The sequence below is a fragment of the Rhinolophus hipposideros genome (genome assembly GCF_964194185.1).
Source record: "Rhinolophus hipposideros genome assembly, chromosome: 9".
Classification (NCBI taxonomy): domain Eukaryota; kingdom Metazoa; phylum Chordata; class Mammalia; order Chiroptera; family Rhinolophidae; genus Rhinolophus; species Rhinolophus hipposideros.
The window spans coordinates 63,469,955-63,493,134 of record NC_138055.1 but is presented as its reverse complement, the minus strand read 5'-3'; the positions used below and the strand labels follow the sequence as shown (position 1 = coordinate 63,493,134).

General features: G+C 40.4%; 1 protein-coding gene across 19 annotated transcripts in view; it reads left to right on the top strand.

Moving 5' to 3' along the window:
- The window catches only part of GRIP1 (glutamate receptor interacting protein 1), a gene marked incomplete at its 5' end in the record, with an annotated part of 621,259 nt that overhangs the window by 533,019 nt on the left and 65,060 nt on the right, over window positions 1–23,180 (top strand). For 18 of the 19 annotated variants that reach the window (XM_081058470.1, XM_081058458.1, XM_081058474.1 and 15 more), the window contains 3 exons: window positions 9,213–9,399; window positions 9,992–10,137; window positions 22,569–22,649. In XM_081058470.1, coding sequence (XP_080914596.1) covers window positions 9,213–9,399; window positions 9,992–10,137; window positions 22,569–22,649 — 414 coding nt within the window. The remainder of the gene's footprint in view (window positions 1–9,212; window positions 9,400–9,991; window positions 10,138–22,568; window positions 22,650–23,180) is intronic. The other variant, XM_081058475.1, reaches the window with a different exon arrangement.

Here is a 23,180-nt window from a genome sequence, read left to right as displayed (position 1 = left end):
CAGCAAGCATCTTAAAGCCTGGGAATTTCAACTATGATTCTTGGAGCTATGGGACGGCCAACACAATGTAGACTAAGCAAGACTAGGAAGATGTGATTGACTACTTGTTTTTGGATAGCTGGTTGTATATAAAAGGGGGAAAAGAGGTAAATGAGTGTGTTAACAGGGAAGAAATACAAATCACCCAAATTTTTTTCTTTTCTGTTGGGGATCATAATTTCTCATCATCACGTAAGTTTTGGAGGAACAGAACACCTACCTCACTTTCCAACCAGATCTAATCGTAGTGTAGAGTATGAGTGTTTTTTGCCCTATAGGTCCATGTTGGTGGCCATGATTGTGATCCCTGTATAGAAGCTCAAAGGAGATGAGATCTCTTACCGTATTTACCGTGAGAATGAAATAAGGAACACCTTTACATTACCTAAATAAAGCCAAACCCAGGTACTTCAAGGCTGGTAGTGAAGTGAGAATGTTCTTGTGAGAAAGGGTGGTTGAACCTGTGGGCTCCTCTGCTTATTTGCCAGAGATTCATGTTTGCAGGTATATCTGTCATCAATCCCACCAGTGCCACCATCAGTGTAGACTAGCTGTCAGCCACACCGGCAAATGGTCTCTTCCTGTCACTGCAACCTGAAGGTTTTCTCACAAAGAAAACCACTGCAAAAGTTAGGGCCACTACTGTGGTGTATTTGTGATTCAACTTGCATATCCTTTCAAATATAAGGAGATTTGTCATCTTTAGTATATGTACGTGACAGTAAATTTGAAATTAGGAAAGTGGAAGGAAGATTGAGTTAAGTCAAAATGAGAACAAGGAGCTTCTAGAATCTCACATGTTTCTTAGCTGACACTTGAGTAAATTATTTACTCTTGGAAGAAACTAGTTGAAGGAAGTATAGTGAACTGGATATAAGCACAGACTCTGGAATCAGGCTGCCTGGGTTCTCATCTCAGCATCATTAGTTTCTAACTGTAGGACCTTGAGCAAGTTTCTCAAGCTCTCTATGATTTGGTTTTCTTAGCTAAAAGATGGAGATAATTATAGAAGTTAGTTAATTGGGTAATTGTGAGGATTATATGAGTAATGAATATATACTATATTTATATATTCTTACCAACAAAAGGGACACACAGGGCAAGAAATGCACTGTATACTATGAAATTAGTACTATAATTATACATATACACTAGAGCCTGGTAAATTATAAGCACTATTTAATTGTTAGCTACTTTAAATAGTTTAAGGGTTAGGTATTATTATGCCTGAATCTGAATTGTCATGTGTGAAACTATTGACATTACTCTCAAATTTATGAGTTTTTCACAGTGGTTACACTTTGGCATAATGCATAGGTCTCGAGTCTTCCATGTAATGCCTCCAGGGTTGGTTGTGGATTTTATATATGATTTTTTCTTTTACATGTAATAGCTTCCCATGCAACTTCCCACTGACAGAAACAGGCTAACAGCCCTCAGCAGGGAAGAGCAATTAAAATGAATTCATTAATGTTTGTACTTCTGCTTCAATGGCTAAACATTTATTTGTGTTAAGGTAAGACTTGCTATGTTGATTAAGGACATTAGTGACTACAAATGACTGATCATATGTTTGCCTCTCTCAGGTTGCTATTTACACATCTTGAATTTTGTAGTAGGAATCAAAGCTGAAGCCACACTGTCACTGATACCTATAGCCAACTCATAAATTCTCTCTTGAATCAGTACATTATTTTCCAACACAATGGAAATATAAACACAAACCTGACGGAAGAAATTTCTAGTTATTTGTGTTTGCTGTAGACATTAGCCACTGACGCACCACTGGCCATTTATCTACCAGAATGTTTATAAATGTGTCTCAGGAGATCATATATTTTATAGTTTAGTCAAACAATTAGGTTCAAAAAGCTATGAACTTTTATCTCAACTTCAAAAAGAAGAAAGGAAGGAAGGAAGGAAGGAAGGAAGGAAGGAAGGAAGGAAGGAAGGAAGGAAGGAAGGAAGGAAGGAAGGAAGGAAGGAAGGAAAGAAAGAAATCACAAACAGAAAACATGAAATTTTAGTTTTTTATTTATTTATTTTTTTGCTTAAGCTCCGAATGGTCACATTAAATAAAGTTTTTCCCAAGTAACTGATAATAAAAGTTTTATTGCCACTCTCACTATACCATAGTTTATTTCCACCATTTTATTTATGTCTTTCTTCTGTGCCACCATTTGCTGCCCCTTTTCTCATACTTATGTTTCTATAGCAACCGTGCCATTTGTATGGATGGTGAATCATGGCAAAGTCACAAATACGATAAAAAAGTCTCTTTACTGTGTTGGTGATGAGTTGAGGCCAGAACCTGCAAAACAAAAAGAATTCTCCCATATGTTTCTAGTATCAAGGAAGGACATGGCCAGAAGAGAATAAAATCTTCTCATATAAATATTAAAACATTCTGCACCATTGACCAGAGGGGTAAATACAGGAAGTCTGTGACAACATGTTACGAGAATTAAAACAGGAAAGTGTTGTGTTTGTTTCACAGGACAAGGATGAGTATCCCCAGCACTAGACTTTAAGGAGTGTCACAAAGCCCTGGGAGGGTTGCAAAGCCATGTGACAGAGGGAATCCTCTTGTCACCTCTTCCAGAATCTTACTGACTTTCCCCCCATAGCCTGAACTGCCCCTGTTTCTGCTGTAGAGGCCAAGTCTTTTTCCAAAACCCCTTAATCCCCCTGTGCTGGCGGCATGCCTGAGCAGTGGATCTGGCTGGCTCCCACTGCTTTTCGCTTCCTGCTCCTGTATGGGGAGCCAGTGTAGAGACTCTGCCTGTTCCTCTGTTCCTCGTCTGCCTGAGTTACAACAAAGAGTATCAGTTAGAACATATTCCCAGAATGCGCTCTGCCTCTTTCGTCATCATCACTTACTACTAGGGAGTGCAACATTGAAAAAAGCTAAAAAGAAGAGAATGAGAAAATCTAACAACTTCTATTCCTTCCACCAACCCATGAAAAAAGAACAGAAGACAGAGGCAGCTAGTGGTAAGCTTTTATGTGACCATGCATGAGGCTGTTATAGGGAATAGCTTAAGATCTGCCCCCCAACAGTCCCCATAAGAGAAGGGAGCTGTGGGCTACCCCCACTGTGTTCCTGAACTAGATGACATGATACACCACGTGTTGGGTCTATAGCAGGTCGACAGTAAACATGGAACACTTTAGCGAGATAGAGGTCTTAAATTATAGGAGCAAATGACAAGCATGGTGTATTCATAAATCTTGGAGGTCCTTTGCTTTCCATACTTTTTCAATGCTTTTTATACTGACAGTAAATCTTTCCTAAATTAAGGAAACATCTGGCTGAGTTTTTTTTTAAAGATTTTATTGGGGAAGGGGAACAGGACTTTATTGGGGAACAGTGTATACTTCCAGGACTTTTTCTTTTTCCCAAGTGAAGTTGTTACCTTTTCTATCTTAGTTGTGGAGGGTGTAGTTCAGCTTCAAGTTGTTGTCCTTTCAGTCTTAGTTGGGGAGGGCACAGCTCATCTCCAGGTCCAGTTGCCGTTGCTAGTTGCAGGAGGCACAGCCCACCATTCCTTGCAGGAGTCGAACTGGCAACCTTGTGGTTGAGAGGACTCACTCCAACCAACTGAGCCATCCGGGAGCTCAGCGGCAGCTCAGCTAAAGGTGCTGTGTTCAATCTTAGTTGCAGGGGGCAGAGCCCACCATCCCTTGCAGAACTCGAGGAATTGAACTGGCAACCTTGTGGTTGAGAGCCCACTGGCCCATGTGGGAATCGAACCAGCAGCCTTCGGAGTTAGGAGCACGGAGCTCTAACCGCCTGACCCACCGGGCCGGCCCTCTGGCTGAGTTTTAAATGTTAGGAGTTAAAGAGCTGTCTTTGGTTTTCCTCCATTGTTTACGTTAGGAAACACAAGAATTGAGAAAAACACAGGGGCATTTGTAGAAGGGTTGTGAACAGACCCCTCCAAAGGTGAATGTGAACAGGACAGAGCAGACGCGGGTCCTGAACACAAGAATGGCACACACCGGTTAGCAGTATTCAAACACAGCGCGTAGCAGTGTAGTCATGCAATCCTCATCAATGAATAGTAGTGGGCACATCTCAGGCCAGCGCCAGTGCCTTGCAGGCGCATTTGCCACTGGACAGAGAATTCACTATACAAATTTTTAAACTATACGATTATAATTCATAAATCACCATTATATTCTCCTGCTGGTTGACTGCATTAATAAAGCCAGATAATGAAGCTCATCTTTTTCTCATCCAAGTAATATTGGTTGTTTTACCTCTGGCTCATCATCTTGAAGTCTGTAATTTATCTTTGTCACATCTGGCAATAACGTCCACGACCTCAATGCCTGTGAGTAATCAGTATGTACAATTTCAAATGAAATTTCACTGTTTCAAAGAACAGATTCCAATACGTCAGAGGACTTTCAGAGTTAATTGTAAAATCCTAGATTATTTGATGTAATCCTATATTTATTAGATAAATTATAACCTTATATAATTATAAAACCAATGTTTAATACATTTTAATCCTGAATTAAATTTCCTACTGATTTCTATCACCTCAACTTGCCTCTAGCTAGAGCTTACAAAGTAAATGATACTCACAGTGAATTAGTACTGATTTCTGTGTTCCAAACTTCTACAGAAAATGTTTTCATCCTCTCTAACTGTTAAAAGAAATATAACAAGGCTCTTTTTTGAAAAGGTCTTCACTATATCTAACAAATCTCTCTTGTTACTATTAAATTGTCCGTTTCTTCTTGATTCTTTCTTAGCGGAGATGGTAGTCAGCTGACCTGAAAGTTCAACAATAGTTTTGAACTCCAATTAAGCAGTTCAAAAATCTAAACCAAACAGAGATTTCCAAAGGAAAACAATATATGTTCATGTGCACCTACCGAAAGAGTCACAGAAAGTATTGTTGTTGAAGCCCAAACAGCTTCACCTGGAAGTAGAAGTGATCTGCCAAATAGGTGACGTTCTGATATTGTATTCCAGCCTACTATGAGCACTAACTGGAGAGAAATGCAACTGTCCACATCCTAACTGCTAGGAACTGCTATCTTCTACTGGTTGTGTGCCACCAATAACAACATACGGTCTGGAGAGCAAGCAAAGGACCGCCGACATCAACAAAGGCCCCTAGAAAACGTGGGACAGATAGTCCATGCAACAGACTTTGCAATTGTAGTCACCACCTGTGAAAAGCTTAGGTTTGGAGGCTGCCTTCCCTCCCCACTGCAGGCTGCTTTAATCTCATTGCTGTTGATCGCGCTGAGATAGAACCTGGTGGTGCATCTTTACAAGTAGTACATTTTTCTTTACTGCTTCTAGACATATGATCCACCCCACAATCCTCTGCCACGTCAGCTGCAGAGCTGGGATGATCTACACCATGGAAAACTTTGGGTCCCACAAGATGACTTCCAGTTCCTTAACTTAGCAGAATCTACACGAGATGTTGGTTCCAAAAAGCAAAATGCAGATGAAATCACAAAATATAATTCATTCCTCATTTATATAGCATTGCACTGAATGTTCCAGGCACTGGGATTTCAGAGATGAAAAGATCTCGTCCCAAACTTTAAAGAACTCAGAGTCAAGGGGAGAGACAGGCAGGCAAATAAAAATCTGATAAATGCTGAAATAGGACCATGTATTAGAAATCTAGAAATGTAGAAAAGTAAGTATGTAATGCTGCCTGGATAAGGCAGGGAAAGGGACATTGAAAACCCTGCCTGGATAAGGCAGGGAAAGGGACATTGAAAACCCAGGGTAAGGACGAAAGGGGCAGAGGGCACAGTATATATGAAGACACAGAAGTATGAAAGCAATGCTGGAGCACGTGGCTCATGAAGGGAACTCAGAAGAACATGAGACTGGATGGGCAGGAGAAAATGAATTCATGAAGGGCTCTGTGTGGTCTCCTAAGATTGGAAGATGTTGTTCTATGGGAAATAAGGAACCACTGTAAGAGTCTAAACTGGGGGATGGTCTCTGGCCGCAATTTGCATGCTGTTAGCATAAGACAAGAAGCAGGGACATGGTTGGAATTCTAAATAGAAATCTATGCTAGCAAGGATGAGGCTGTACTCCAGGGGAGTAGATAAATTGGGGCCTCATCATGAAGAGAAAGTTAATCTGGCCATAATCTGTAGAAAGTATTGGGCATTAGCGAACGAAGAAACATATATTAGAATAATTAATGTAAAAAGTAATGAATTAAGAGCATTGACAGTAAGAATGGAAAAGGTGATTTATGCAAAATTGATTGAATTTGAGACAATGGGGAGTTGTGAGTCAAAGGCTACTTTGAGATTTCAAGCCTGAGCACCATAAGCATGACGGTCCCATAGAAATAGTAGTGGCCATGAGAAAGAGCAGGTGATTGACTCGGTTTTGAAAGTGTTGAGTTTGAGGCATCAATGAGATATCACTGTGGTTGAGATATCCATCATGTCAGAAAATTTGTCACTGTAGAGACACCACAGAGGTAAATTTGAGAAGATACATGCAGAAGTTATATTTTAGAAGCATTGGAAGTGAATGAAGGCAAGAATGAGAGTAAAAAAAGTCAGAACAGAACCATGGGCAACTCTATGTTTGGAGTGCAGAGAAGGCAAAAGAGCCAGTAGAGTCTGAAAAAGTAGGAAACTAAGAACCAAGCTTCATTGAAACCAAGAGAGCAATTTCAGAAAGAAAGGGATAATTCCCAAACCCAGTTTCTGCAAAGTGATTAGAGTGGATGGGGCCATTCATTTTGGCAATCAGGAAGTCATCAGTGAGAGTAGTTTCAGTAAAGGATGAAGGGAGAAGCCGAATGGTAAGCAGTTTCAGAATCAGTACAAATCATCGAGAGAAGCCAGAAAGCTAGGGGAGTGAGTAGGAAAGTTGGAAAAAGTGGCAAGAAAGTTTATTATGGCACAAAATCACAGGAGTGGGAAGGGGTAGTATTAAAAATACTAGAAAGAAGAGTTAGCCTTGAAATGGAAAGGATATCTCCTCCTGACGCAGGAAAAAGGGAGAGAGAACAGATGGTGATACAGAGAAATCAAGGTTGAAAACAATGTTGTTTAAGGATCTCTTGTCAACTGGTTGGATCTTTTCAGTCTTGTAAGAAGTGAAGTAAAGAGTAAAGCTTGACCATGGTAAGGGTAGAAACGTTTGAGACATCCTGTGAGCAAGTTGCCAAATATTTACACAGTTGCCAAATAAGTTGCCAAAATATTACACAGCAAAGGATTCTAGGGCCTCATAGAGAATAATGTTACTTTGTCATGACTTGCTCTGACACCACTCAGCAAATTAATAACATCAGTGGTGTCGACTGGGTATTACCAAAAAGGACAGAGCACTGGAGCACAGAAAACCATGCAGTTTAAGAATCTGATACTTCTGATGTATCATTGAAGTAGTCGCCAAGGGTCCAGGTAGAGTATGGAGGGAAACGAAGCTAGTAAAAGGCAATGGGTAAAGATGGTGGTTTTCAAACTGCATTCACCAGATGTCCCCATGAAGAGGGAAGAGACCTTTGGGGGCTTCCATTCCTACCTCAACTGCAGTAGCTCTGTTTTTATCAGAAATATAAAGGCATCCTTTATATGCTTTCATTTTAAGGAGGGGAAATCTGTTGCTAAATATATTGTTTGAAAATCGCTCTACTAGAAGACAAATGAGAGGATATGGGACTAGGAGTCTTAAAGAGGAGCAAACTAGGTCACTGGAACGGGGAGAGTTGGCTAATAAGGATATACGATCAACAAAGAGGATTCGGATATTGTGATCTTGGAGCTCTATCCATTTTGAAGGAAGGTGAGGCCCAGCTTAGAGCTCTGTAGGCAGAGGGTTGAAGTAGGGTGGAATTGCTAGTAAGTAGCATTGAGAGAGCTGAAGAAACATAAATCCAGCACATTAGAACATCACCATGATGTCAAAATACTAGGGACAAGGAAAAGCTATATGTTAGAGAAGATAGATTAAGAGCCAAGTCCTGAAGTCAGTGAGAGAGAGGGGGAAGAGATTGTAAATATAGAAAACTATGGTTTTGAAGATGAGACAACGCAAAAGTAAGTACAGAATATGCAACTTTAAATGAGTGGTTTGAGGTAAAAGGAAAGAAGGAAGAACGGGAAGGAGGGAGGGAAAGAGGGAAGAAGGAAGGAAGGAAGCAGGAGAGGCAGAACTGCATATGGTGAGCAAGGACTCTTAGAAACCCTTGTCTCTCCTTGCCTTTTGCAGGGAGAGTGAAAGAAAATATTTTCTGGTTGGAGAAGGTTTTGAGGTATATGGTGTCATCAGGTTTCAATTAAAAAGTAAGGCAACCAGAAGGCCCTGTTTTGGAGGAAGTGACAGTCCAGGTGGGACTCTGCACACAGAACTCTTACAGAAAGCAAAGGAGACACAGGTCCCAGTGGGCAGCCCTGAGAGAAAGGCATCCAGGAGTGGAGCAGCCCTTTCATGACCTGGGTGGGTTAAGAGAAACAAGACAGAGATGATTAAGGAAACAAGACAGATATGTGTGCATGGGGGCTTACAGGAGTATCAGAGGAATGAATGAAAAATAGGAGATAACAAAGTAGGCTGGAGACCCAGTGGGAAAGAACAAGGACTGAAAAGACCACATATGGGAGGAGGAGGAATGTAGCATTTAAACGACTTCATCATGCCAACCCAATGCTAGATGAAGGGCGATGACTAGCATCTCCTCACCACTCCAAGATCCAGACTTCGATCGATTCCTCCAAGCTGGGGACCAGATTGTGTGAAAAAAGCTTACAGCCTAGGCAGAGATGGCTAATGTGGAAAAAAACATTAGCCCCGCCTACTCTTTCCTAGCTAGAAAAGAGATTGACTTACTCAGCCAAGGTCACTCAGCTGGTTGCTGAGTGGTAGAACCAGGATGAGAAACCAAGTACCCAAGTCCTCTTCCTTCAGCTCCCACAACTGTCCCCAATGGGGGCGGGGGAGTTGGCAGAGGAAGGAGGCTACACTGAAATGTGACAAGTACAGGGAGATGGATTCATCATGTTCAGCTCTGGCTAAACTTTTTGCTAGACGACCGAAATATAACCTTCCACCATTGCCAGTGAGCTTTTTCTCAGAGACATGATCTGTTTCAGAAATACTGGTATTCCTGATGCTTGCTTCCACCTAAAGTCATTCTGTTTTGTGTTTGTTCCTCCAGTGTCTTTAGCCTCCAGCACAGTGGGCTTGGCTGGACAGGTTGTTCACACAGAAACCACAGAGGTTGTGCTGACAGCAGACCCTGTCACAGGGTTTGGGATCCAACTGCAGGGCAGCGTGTTTGCCACGGAGACTCTCTCTTCTCCACCTCTGATTTCCTATATTGAAGCTGACAGCCCAGCTGAGAGGTGAGGTGCTTTCTTTCACCAGCATCTTTTCCTGCTCTGCATTTCTTGTGCTGGCTAACTTTGCACAGCTAATAAATTATGGAACAGGGCTCAGTGCAGGAAATGTAAGATGTAATGAACTTTCTGTTCTGACAATAAAATTTTATGTTCTTGATCAGTTTTGAGAAGAATAACGAGCATGAATGTTTTTATCTAGCAGGCTTTTGTCTATCGGGGATTAGAGGCAGTATTAATTAAAAGGGGGAAAATCTATTTTAAAATCTCTAAGTTCAAATTTTAATAATTTCTCTGCCATGGGGGGAATGTACGTTCATCCTTACGATATACAGTTCAGATCAGATTATAACAATACCATGGTGCTGAATCATTAATTACCTCTCTGGGATACTTCAAGATTCCCTTGCTCACATGTGTAGCCATGAGATGCGAGCGTGCCAGACATTGCAGTTGACCTACTGTGATTCCCACAGCATTGAATAAACAAGATCAAATGATTACTTCATTTTGCAAGAATCAAACAAAGCAGATTTGGCAACTTCCGTGATAACTATTTACTCTAGCTACAACGTCTAACGTGTGGTTCTAAATTCAGATGTGGGGTGCTACAGATTGGAGACAGAGTGATGGCCATTAATGGAATTCCAACTGAAGACAGCACCTTCGAGGAAGCCAATCAGCTCCTCCGAGACTCTTCAATCACGAGCAAGGTCACTTTGGAAATTGAATTTGATGTTGCAGGTATGATCATAGAATCGCAGTCTGCTGCAGAGGCAGGAGAGGACTGCATGTGAATGATATAGATTATGTGGCAGAAGGGAAACTATTTTTTTTTTTTTTAATATACTGAACACGTTTTTGTTTAGGAGATTTGGGGTGTCATTTCGAGTTGAGCATTGTTGTATTATTCATTAAAACATCACCACAAGAACAGTTGAAAATACAGGTGACAACATAAATCAATAATAGCCACTATAAAGGTGATAAAAAGAAGTCATGTAGCTTTTATTCTCCCTGACTTTCCCCTATATGCTAGAGAAACCATATTCTTCAGTCACACAGACAAGAAAAGCCTCCCTTTGACCCTTTGCACTGCAAAGAACATAAGAAGGTTTGGAGGGGAACAATGAAAATTTATTAGATAGATTTATGCAAGCCCAGCAGGTAATTTTTTGGTCTCCAGTGTTAAAGAGAAATTGCACCAGACACTTGTTAAAAATGAGAAGGAAGACTTTATTCAAGACTATTGCAAGAGAGATCAAGACTTGCATTAGGGAAGAGAGATAGAACTCAACTCCAAAGCAGGAAAGACAGCCAGGAATTTATAGCTACCAGGCAAGATGAGGGTGAGGGAGTCATCGCATGGAAAATTACTAAGAGGAACTTGATTTGGAGGGATGAGGAATTTGATTATATTTTCGGGGTGGAGGGATTCTCAATAAATTGACTTAGCAAGAAGCTTGTTAAAATGGCTCAGCAGGCCAAGGAACAAGGTCAAGGACAAGTCCTTGTCAGGAAGAGGGCCCAGAGGAGCCTCACTTATGTTTGGTCATGAAGGGAGCTAACTGTTGTGTGGGTTTTAGATGTTGGGACTAGTTCCCATTTGAGCAAATTATCTTTACACAGGGAAGTACTACCTCACAGAGCCAAAAAACCTTTACCAGTCAGTGTATTTATGTCTTCAGACCTAGAAGTAGCACTACCCAACACACATTTGCTGAGTGTTTACTGGGGGCCAATTCCACTTCTGTGCAATGGCGGTGCAACAGTAGACAGCAAAGGCAAAAAGGATCCCTATCTTAATGAAGCTCATATTATAGCAGTACAGAAGGTTAAATTTTAAAGTAACAAATATAAACGGAGACAAATAAGTGCTCTGAGGAAAATAAAGGAGAATGGGAATTAGAGAACGGGGAACTATTTTCATAGGATGATTCTGTAAGGAAGTGGCATTTGAGCAGAGGTTTGAAGGTTCAGAAGGAGCCAGCCATGTGAGAATCTGGGAGTAGAGCATTTCAGGCAGAGGGAGCAGCCAGTGTAAAAGACATGAGCTTGATGGATTTGAGAAACAACAAACAAGGCTCTTGCTGCAGCATATAAGGGAGTTGGGATGAGAATCCAATTTGGATTTGGAGATGGGGGGCGGGGAGGAGAGGTTGGAAGGGGCCCAGTAATGAAGTACCTTGGTAAAGAGTTTAGATTATATTCGAAGTCAGGGAGCATTTTATGGAAAGAGTGAGATAACCTGATGAATGTGTTAGAGAGACCCTTCTGAAATGAGATGGGACAATAGCAGAAGCAGAAAAGCCAGTTAGGAGGTTGTGGCCGTTGGACAGATAAGGAGTAATGGTGGCTTGGAGAAGGTGGGAGTACTAGAAATGGTGACAAATAGTGAAATTTAGGACATGGCTTGAAGCAGGGCTAACAGAACCTGCTTATGAATTGGATACGGAAGATGAAGATTATGGACGACTCCTGAGGTGTAAAGGTCAGGAGTAAATAGCAATGTCTTTAACCGGGAGGAAAACTTGAAGAGTGGACATTTGGCGATAACAGAAAGTTCTATTCTAGACGTGAGCAGGTATCCACTGCCAATACTAGGGGGTAAAGGACAAGCACATTCATTCCTTAATACAAAATACAATCATCGAGCACCAGTTACTAAGCACTAGGTACTGTGCTACATTCAGATCATTGAAAGAGAAAATAGAAAGGATCAATATCTTCTAGGAGCTCGCAGCCAGTTAGACAAGATCAAGAACTGCTGGACGAGAAGAATAGACTTATTGAATGTGTGTTGCCACTGAAATGCAAAAGGAAGTGCCCAGGAGACTGCAGGCAGTACCTCTTGGGGTCCAGGATCAGGTCTGGGCTAGAGAGCAGGACTGAGGACATACTCCCATGTTAGTGATTGCAAATGTCGTTGTAATAAAGGAGACCTCTGGGGAGGGAGTGGGAGAAAGAAGGGGACCTCTGAGGGAATTCTGCCTAAGGAATACTAAACTTTAAAGGGAAAGGATGGTAGCAAAGGAGGTAACAAAGGTGCACTATTAGAAGTGGGAGGAGTGGGCCTGGCTATTGTCTATCTCGCAAGGTTTTGTCTTGTACTGTTCAGAAAGCTGCCACCTTTCTCCCTGCCTTTGTTTCTTGAATGAAATGCTTTTGAGGTTATTTATGAAAGGAGTGATCCTGGGGCAGGAAGGAGGCAGTGGGCTTTATGGCTCCTTGGAGTTACTATTGACCTTGACCTTCTCTTTGGCTACCTTTAAATAAAGAATATGCCAATACTTGGGGCTCTAAGTTTTACAGTTGATATTTATTTGTATCATCTCTTTGTCTAGGAATGTAAAAGTGATTCTAAACTAAGATGTGTAATAAAAATCAGATTTATTTTACCTACAAAAAAAAAAAAAAAAGAAGTGGGAGGAGAGTCCCAAGAGGTAGTGTTTTGGAAGCCGAAGCAAGAGTTTCAAGGCAAAAGTCATGGTTAATAACATAAAGGTGCTGTGGAGGATTCCAGTAATACAAAACAGGAAATGTCCACTGGATCTGCCAATGAGAAAGAAAGATGTTACAGAGTAGTTTCGGGGAACTGAGAGACAGAAGTCAGAGTGCAGTGAGATCTGAGGAGTGAGGGAAAGGTGGAGACGTACAGATAAACTTTGCTTGCTGTCTGCCAAGGCATTGAATTTTGGAAAAGAGTTTGGCAGGAAAAATGCAGTGAAAGGATAAAAGGGACTGGAGGCCACTATAGGCTCCTCTTTTTTGAACTTATAAAGCATTTAGTTATATACTTAGTGCTCTATTTATATATTGCCTTATCTTTGAATCAATGGTTCTCAACTGAGATCAGGTTTGCCCCAGGGGACATTTGGCAATGTCAAGAAATTTTGCTGTAGAAGAAAGAAAATGGGACAACAGATAGAAGGTGATTCAGAGATCTGAGGGGTGTTGTTTTGTTTTGTTTTGTTTTGTTAAGATTAGAAAGATTTGAGCATGTTTGGGGCCTGAAATGAATGAGGGAGAAAAGATAATTGGTGGAATTGGGTCCCAAAAGGCATGAGAGGTGAAGATATCTAGAATATAGATAACTAGTGTAACACAGAAAGTGCAAGACTTCTTTCTATGAGATTAGAAGAGAAGGATGTGAGAATATAAACACATTTTTAGCTGTGTTTAGGAAGTTCAAGTAAGAACTGTCAAGTGAGGGTGAAAGTGTCAGCATGTTGAAAAGATTTAAAAAGAATGATGGAGGTTTATACTAGCTAATGGGGAAATCAGTGAGAAAACCAACCAGACTCGTGTAAAAGGATTTTCAAGCTGAGTGGTGACACAAGCAGAGTCTGGAAGCTCTGAGTTTATAGCATTATCAAACTGCCTGGTCAAGTTGTTTGTTTTTGTGTGTTTGTTTGTTTTTAATTTCAACATATATTCCAACTTTCCTTTTTTTTTTAATTGAGGAACAGTGTCCTTCTCCAGGGTCCACCAGCTCCAAGTCATTGTCCTTCAACCTAGTTGTGGAGGGCGCAGCTCAGCTCCAAGTCCAGTTGTCATTTTCAATCTTAGTTGCAGGGGGCACAGCCCACCATCCCATGCCGGAATTGAACCGGCAACCTTGTTGTTGAGAGCTTGTGCTCTCACCAACTGAGCCATCCCTGGCCACCTCTCCGGAAACTCAGCGGTAGCTCATTGTCTTCAATCTAGTTGTGGAGGGCGCAGCTCACTGGCCCATGTGGGAATCGAACCGGCAACCCTGTTGTTCAGAGCTCGCGCTCTAACCAACTGAGCCATCTGGCCTCCCCCCCTCAAGTTGTTTTATGGCAAGAGACCTCTGCTGCCAAGGAATAAGAGCAGAGATGGTAGATGATTAGATTGAGCCAGAGACTGAGACTGAGATTTCCTGAGAAGTTTCAACAGAAGGAAAATTTAAGTCACTGAGGTTCATATTGTTGCAGGAAGAGCAGATGAATACTTCCGATAATAGCTTCAAAATGATCATGATAATATTTATCCAATGCTTACTCTATGGCATGACACTTTTCTAAGTACTGTGTGTGTATTAGCTCACTTAACGCTTACAACAACAATGGAGAAATTTACTGTTATTATGTCCGCAGAAAACTGAGGTCCATGTTATTAATGGTAAGGATGAGAGTTTAACCCAGGCAGTCTGGCTCCAAAGGCCACACTCTAACCATTACACATACTGCCTGTGAAAAAGTCTAGATTAGTGAGTAATGGAAAGTACTAAAGGACCAGCCTGAGAAGAAAGGGAGGACTTAAGTAACCGGGGGTCTTCAGGGAGAAACGTGTGTAGTGAGGGAAAGTTGATGAGGGAGCTAACTGCTGGGAGATTGCGGTCAAGTGGCATGTTAGAGTTCAGGATTTCAGAGAAGATCAAGCAAGGCTCAGGGTAATGAGTTGCTGATGAGAAGTGGAGTGAAGGTGAGTATTATTCTTTCAGGTCTGGAGTTGGGAATGCAGTGCAATGGAAGGACCATCCACACAGTAAACTCTCTCTGAAGGAGGGCAGGACTTAGACTGAGAAAGGGCACATGTTCTAGCTGCTCTTGACATGTCAGCATGATCCCATCTCTGCAGTAGCAGTGTCCTCAGCCTGGGAAGCTCGGGTGGTTTGCTCCCTTCATTCAGGACTTTGTTCAAATGTCACTTGCTGAGAGAAGCCTTCCTTGACTATCACTCTGTCTCCTTGCCCAGATTTATGGTTCTTAGCCCTTCTCAGGCTCTGATGTTGTGTAGTATATGTATGTATTATCTTGTCTTTTTCAATAGAAAAATCCATGATGTCAGGCATATTGTACCTTTTGTTCACCAGTGTGCCCCCAAATAGTACTTGGAATACAGGAGGCTCTCAGCCAGCACTTGGTGAATGAATGAATGAATGAGCGAACGAATAATGTTCAGTTGGCTCTTCTGAAGGACTCGCATCAGGAACTTCAATGTGCATGAAGAACTGATTTCATACCCATTGTTTCTCTAGGGTTCCTGCTCTCCAGATCCTCCTTGTTTCTGCACATCTTCTCTATTTGCCTCTGAACAAGTTTTCTCTGACTTAATTGCACGATTGTTCCCTCTTTGCTAAAGCATCCAGGTAGTAGCAACCAGTTCTGATTTCTAATTCCCAAGAGAAAGAATCTAATAGGCCCAACTTAAGTTTGGTACCTTCCCCTTTTAGTTGGCTGCAGCCAAGGAGGAATCCAGTAGAAGGAACCTAGAAGCATGAGTCAGATGGTGGTGAGGGCATGGTTTTCAAAGAAGACTGTCCAGTGGCCCCAGAGTGTACTTTACTACGGTCATAGAACATTAGTGTTGAAAGAATCTTAGAATCCAGTACCTTCATTTACTTATAAATGGGGACACTGCGGTACAGGTGAGGAAATTCAAGGTCATACAGCAAAGTGAATGGTAGATCCCAGGTCTGTTGACTGACGTGTCTTTTCTTTTATTTACATAAGATGTTTCTTTTTCTTTTTTTCTTTTTCAATTACAGTTGACATCCAACATTATTTTACATTAGTTTGAAGTGTACAGCACAGTGGTTGGACCTCCACATAATTTACAAAGTGATTCCCCCCATCAGCTCACCTGCCACTATACATAGCTATTACAATATTATTGACTATATTTTCTATGCTGTACTTTACATCTCCATGATTATCTTGTAACTACCAATTTGTATTTCTTAATCCTTTTACCTCTTTCACCCAGCCCTCCAAGACCCCCTCTTCCTCTGGCAACCATCAGTTCGTTCTCTCTAAGTCTGTTTCTGTTTTGTTTGTTCAGTTATCCTATTCTTTAGATTCTACATGTAAGTGAGATCATATGGTACTTGTGTTTCTCAGTTTGACTTATTTCACTCAGCATACTATCCTCTGTGGCTATCCATGTTGTCACAAATGGTAAGATTTCATTCTTTTTTATGGTCAAGTAATATTCCATTGTATATATATGTACCATAATTTCTTTATCCAATAAACTATTGATGGACACTTACTACACCACTTTCTTATACTGTATAAAAGAAGAATAAACTCAAAATGGATTAAAGACTTAAATGTAAGACCCAAAACCATAAAACTCCTAGAAGGAAGCATAGGCAGTAAACTCTTTGACATTGCTCTTAGTAATATTTTTTTCTGATATATTGCCTCGGGCAAGGGAAACAATTGAAAAAATAAACAAATGGGCCTACACCTGTCTTTTCCATATTATATTACACTGCCTCTTCAAAGACATATTAGAGTTTCTCAGGCATGAAACAGCTGGATTTCTGAATCTCTGCCCTAGTGATATTGCTGGTCGAGCGGAGGTGGCTCTCCTGTGCACTGTAGGGCATTGCTCAACATTTGCTCACTATGTCACGGTAGTGGAATGGCCAGCACAATTTGACCTTCTCCATAAGCAGTATCTAAGTGCTATAAATGCATGTTTATTGTATGTGTATCCTCGATATTTGTTCATTGTTTAATCTATACTTAATATATATGTATACTTTATGTACCTGTTGATTAAATACTTTAATATCTTAGGATTAAGCTCCTGAAAAAAATAGAAACTATGTCTATTAAACCCACATTGTTCCAAGTTTGCTTGAATAAAGGACAGGAAAAAGGGACCTAAGGGCATGTGCCCCTGTCCTCTATTGTTCCTGCAATAACCCGTTTCTAGTGAATAGAAATAACGTAGAAGAGGAAAAGAAAAAATGTGCTTCCATCCTATCATTCCATCTTCCCTTGCTCATGGCAGACATCATTAATTGATGCCAATATCCTCCTGCTGAGCCCAGATACAACATCAGAATCCTCAATAAAACACTCGGGTTAGTCATTACCAATCTACTGGAATCTGTTAGAAACTGCTGGAAATCTCAATCTCTGGCTCAATTTAATCGTCTACTGCCTCTGCTCTTATTCCTCAGCAGCAGAAGTCTCTTGATAAGAAACTATTTGACCATGCAGGTTGACAGTGCTATGAACTTTGAGCTTTCAAACTCTGCTTGGTTCACACCCAGCTTGAAAATCCCTTTACATGAGTCTGGTCATTTCTCTCACTGATTTTACCATTAGCTAGTCTAAACCTTCATTATTCTTTTCAACTCCCCAAAATGCCATTAGAGAACTTAGAACATTGGTAAGAAATCTCTGGACATGAGCTATTTTGAGATTGCCCTGTCCTTCTGGATTCACTCCTAATTGTGGGGATGTCAGCCATCCATTTCCAAAATTCTTCCTCAGAAATACATTATACCCAGATATTAATTCCCAAACTATTGTGTATTGAAGATAAGCTATCTCTATTTTATAAACATTTTAAGTGACATAGAGAGTGGTTAAGAAGCTTGACTGTGAGTACACTTTTGCATAAATCTATCTCTTTAAATGGGTGCTATTGTACAAACCATTATAGTTATGTTATGGAAATTTTTTATATTGCTTTACCATCTTTTACCATATATAATTTTATAAAGCTATAGTCATAACATATGCACAATTTACATTTTGCCTTTTTTCAATACTGTCCTTTAAATACCAATCTACAATATTGTGAATACTGGAAGTTTCTACTTTAAACTCTGAAGTTATTTTGTTGGAAATAAATACCACTTTATTCTGGAAAGGTGTCCTAGTGAAAATCCTATAAAATGATGTTTGCCATCATTACTAGCACCCCAGTGCTTTTCTCTGAGTGGATGGGAGTTAAACATTTACATTCATCCTCCTTAGTATCCTTTAATTTTTTTCAAATCTCACAAGGACGTCCAGGTTGATGAATTAAGATGGGGTGGTTATCTTACTGTGCCAACAATGACTGCTTCAGACAGAAAAAGCAGACCGGTTGGAAAGAAGGAGGTCTTTGTTTACCCAAATGTGTTTTTAATTATAATATTAACAAAGATAAAGAAAAACCAGGGAAGCGCAAAATAATCACTTGGGAGTCTAACAAAATAGACATTCTGTTTACTTATTCTAAACCTATTGTTTCTCCAAATATTGAATCTATTTTCTCTTTACTAGCATTTCTTTAAGAAACCCCAAATTAAATGCGCCTTGGCTTTAACCACCAAATAATTTGTAGAGGGAAAAATATTACCAAATACAAAATAAATCATGTTGGCATTTAAAGATTAAAATGAAGCCACGGCTTGATCAAAGAGATTTATTTGTTGATATTTGTTCATCATTATGAATATTTCAAATCTTATGTAGTCAAAAGTGATCCATTACTGTTTTCCAGGAAGTGATAATATCTCCTCCACTGTCATTAACAATGTTAATCTTGGTCAAGTTTCCATGCATTAAAAATTTAAAAAAGCAAAACGTTGCCATAGTAACTATTCTACATCAGTGTTTTCTGGCCCTTATGATTCAAAGACCTCACTTGTGTAAGCATAGCATTACTTACATGGAAACTTGTGTAAGCATAGCATTACTTACATGGAAACATATATACATATGCAAGCATACAATATGCTGCCCTCCTCTTTCACAGCAAACTTTTTCTTAAAACAGGTAGCACTGAAACATACATGAAATGAGTTCCATAAATAGGGAAGCCGTTTGTCCTTCTATGGCAGGGAAGTCCAAAGTTTTTTCATCATTTTTCACCAAGGGCCATATGTGGTAAAATACACAAACAGCAGGCCACTCACTCGAGGTGAAGTACGTATTGCCTCACCTGGTTTATTTAAGTAAACTAAATATATTTTTGGAATTTGCTGCCAGCCAATTAACAATGGATCATGGGCCGCAGTTGGCCCGCAGGCCGCAGTTTGGACACCCCTATTTTATAGCTTCTTCTGCATTTACCTGGGAACACTTGCATGCTTTATCTGAGTAATCAAATAATTTCTTCCTGCTACAGCTGTGAACACTTGCGTGGGGACTTTCTACTTAGCTCCATCTCATTTCCTTTACTGGATCAATGTGTTCATCAGAGATCTTTCAGTTGCAAGCAACAGAAATACACGTAAGCTAGTTTTAGACAGAGAAGAGGCATTTACTGGAAGCACACAGCCCTTGAGGATAGGAAATTTAGGCAGCCCCAGGAAATACTAGAACTAGATGTCAAAGACTATCGAGCCAAACACAGGCTCTCGGCAGGACGTCACATGCTCTCCTCATGTATACTTATTTCTTTCTCCCGTCTCTGCACACTGGCTGTTGGGAAAAACATGGCTGCTTCCAAATGTCCTCTCTGTCCCCTGTCTGCATGCTCATTCCAAATTCTTAAGCTGTCATTCACTTTAGGGGTGAGAATAAGGTGGCAATTGGCATTCCATTATTGGAACAGGGAATGAAGAGGACTCAGGAAAGAGATGGAGGGAAGGCATGGATTTGAGAAATATTTTGGAAATAAATATTTATGACACTTGCAGCATCTGAAATAAGAAAGTAAAGCACACCTATGTGTTTTTTACTTGCCTCATTTCTCTTTTTTGGCCCCAATATATCAAAATTTGTTAGCCTTTTTTAAATCTATTGGGGGAAAGAAATAATTTTATGTAGCTCAAATCCTACTGGGAAACGAGGAGGGTACAAATGCTGAATGAATGAAGAAAGAAAAAGAAAAAGAAAGAGAGGGAGGGAGGGAGAAAAGGAGGGAGGGGAGAGGAGAGGAGAGGAGAGGAGAGGAGAGGAGAGGAGAGGAGAGGAGAGGAGAGGAGAGGAGAGGAGAGGAGAGGAGAGGAGAGGAGAGGAGAGGAGAGGAGAGGAGAAAGAAAGGGAAAGAAAGAAAGATCCTTCCTGGGACATCCAAGTGTAAGTTGAGGACAACAGTGAAGCCAAAGGTATCCTCTCACAGTCTGTGACCCTCACTTGGCCACACCTGACAGGACTGGAGAGTTAAAAGAGTGGGAGGAGTTGGAGAAGGCAACAGATTCCCTCACTCCCCTGGGAATGAAAACTGGAATCCATTATTTACAGGTGGAGTTCTAGAGGTCTTAGGGATCCTTTTTAATACATGGTATTACAGGTGAAGGGCCCAGTAAAATCTAAATTTTATTATGTTCTGCAGTTTAATACTCAGGGGAGAATACTGACTTGGAAGATCAGATTCAGGTCTTGTGGGAAAGTGCAAAAGGCCAGGAAGAACAAGTTAAGGCAGAAAAAGGAAGGAAGTAGTACACTAACTCTGTTTCCATGAGGCCATCCCAACTCTCACCCTGCTTTGCGGACTCAAAAGGTTAAATATAGGATTAACAAAGTGGGTTACAGGCCTGAGGGCCTGTAGTTCTTTGTATGAAGGTTGGGGATCTGGCCTTGAACAAAACCAAAGGTTTAGCTCAGCCATCTCACAGTCCTCCCTTTATGCTGAAGTTTCCCTTGCTGCTGCTGCTTCTTCTTTTTTTTTTTTTTTAGTTTCAGGTGTACAAAACAATGTAATAGACATTTATCATTTAAATCCCTCACACAGTGATAACCCCCTCCCCCCATCCACTATCCCTCTGACATCGCACACAGCCATTACATTTCCACTGTCTCTATTCCTAATGCTGTACTCCACTTCTTGTAACTATATATATATATATATATATATATATATATATATATATATATATATATATAGTTGATGTTTATGAAATTGTAGTTGATGTTCATTATTATTCAGCTTTAGCTTCAGGTGTACAGTGCAGTGATCAGGCATCTACATCATCCCTGAGGTGGTCTCCCAAATGAGACAAATGTCCATCGGACACCCTACAAAATCTTTACATTATTGATTACATTCCCCAAATTGACTTTTGTATCCCCGTGGCCATCTTGTGGTTACTGACTGTGCTTTCTAATCCCCTCACCTTCCCCCTTATCCCCACCCCCCTCCCATCTAGCAATCCTCAGTCTTTCCTCTATGTCTCTGACACTCTTACCATTTGCAACAATATGGATGGACCTAGAGAACATTATGCTAAGCGAAATAAGTCAGACAGAGAAAGACAAATAACATGATCTCACTTATATGTGGAATCTAAAGGAAAGAATAAATAAATCCCTTGCTTCTTGCAGCCCCTTTCTTTTAGCCCTTCCCAAAATCTTCAAGAAAGGATTAGAGTCATTAGCATTTTAGGGTGAATAGATGTTATCTCCTCAGAGGATATTTCCGTTTTACCTTACCTCTAATTGAAGGTCTCCCTGACTATGAAAGGAATTTTAAGAAGCGTATATTTAAGAATATGCAGCCATTCCTTTCTTTCTAAAATACTAGTCAGGCCCTGATAAAATCAACCTAGCTACACCCAGGGTACAGATTCAACTGGTGCATACTGGTTATCGCTCTGTGGCTACTATATTAGCTTATTTCTGTACTGGTTGGTCAATATCTGAGCTCACCTTCACCCTGTTCCAGTGTTCCCTCTCCTCCTGCTCCTCTCTGGGACCTTCTGGAGATCCCAATGATCCAGAAACTAAAGGTGTATCTGTGGTGCCTTTGGGGCTTCCTCGGCCCCTGTGTTCTAAACCATCGTCAGCATCCAGTCTGATTGGCTGTGGGCAGTACCATTCTGGTTGTGAAATGTTTTGAATATCACTCCTGCTTCTACTTCCTTAAGTGTACTTTTTCACTGTGTACATTACAAATTAAGGCCCCTTCCACGCCCTTTCCCCCAAATCAACAACCACTGCACCAAACTGAAATCTTTCCTAAAATCTATTTCCCCTAGTATCGCCAAACAACAGTTGAAAAAAAAGAATTGCTGAATAGTAAACTCTGAGAAAATACAGTTGGGGAGAAAAAAAGAATATAACCATGCCTGTGGTTGTTAAACTGTACTATGCCTAAAAAATCACCTGGAGAACATGTTTAAAATGCAGGTTTCTAGGCTTCATCTTCAGAGATTTTGATTCCATAGATCTGGGATGATTCAGGAACCTCAATTTTTAACTTGGTAAATCTGATGCACATGTTGCCTGAATTATACTTAAATGCTGAACACAACTGTTGCCGTGAATTATGTACAGTTGCTATGGGTAAGACATATTCTTCACCAGGACCTTAGTTTATCAGGATTTTACAGGCATTCACCTTACTTCAGGGCCTACAGCTTTACCTACAGATGATTATGATGCACGTTTTCCTGATGCATTTTCATTGATCGGTGCTCCATTCTTTCTGATCTTCTGTAAATAAACTTATTGTTTTTTGTTTGGAAATTACAGAGTCTGTCATCCCAAGTAGTGGAACATTTCATGTAAAGCTCCCTAAGAAGCACAATGTGGAACTTGGAATAACGATAAGTTGTAAGTAGAAGTAATTTCTTTTAAAATGTAGAATTTAAAAAATACATTGGAAAATTATGTTGTCAAATTTTATAGGGGTGGCAAATATTTCAGGTGTCATTGCCAAGTTTCTATGTAATGATACAAAACCGTGGAGCCAATCACACCTCCAGCATTTACCAGTTGTGTGAACAGGGCAAGGTACTTAAATGCTCTCTGATCTTATGTTTCTTCATCTGTAGAACAGAAATAGGGATATCTACAAAATATAGGGTTATATTAAATTAAATAACATTTATACATCTAGTATAGTCCCTGGCAAGTACTGAATAAATGTTTCTCACCACCTTCCATGAATAATTAGGTGAGCATATAAATGCATATAGGTTCTCTCCATTTCAGTATATTGTGGATTTCGTTTTCTCAATAATCTATTTAACAAAATTACATTTATTTCCTTTTAAGACTCTCTTCCCATCTGGCCACTATGCAGCTATAATCCATTTTGCAAGACTAAAACCATGTTCTTACTTTAGTAACTTCCTGAATTCT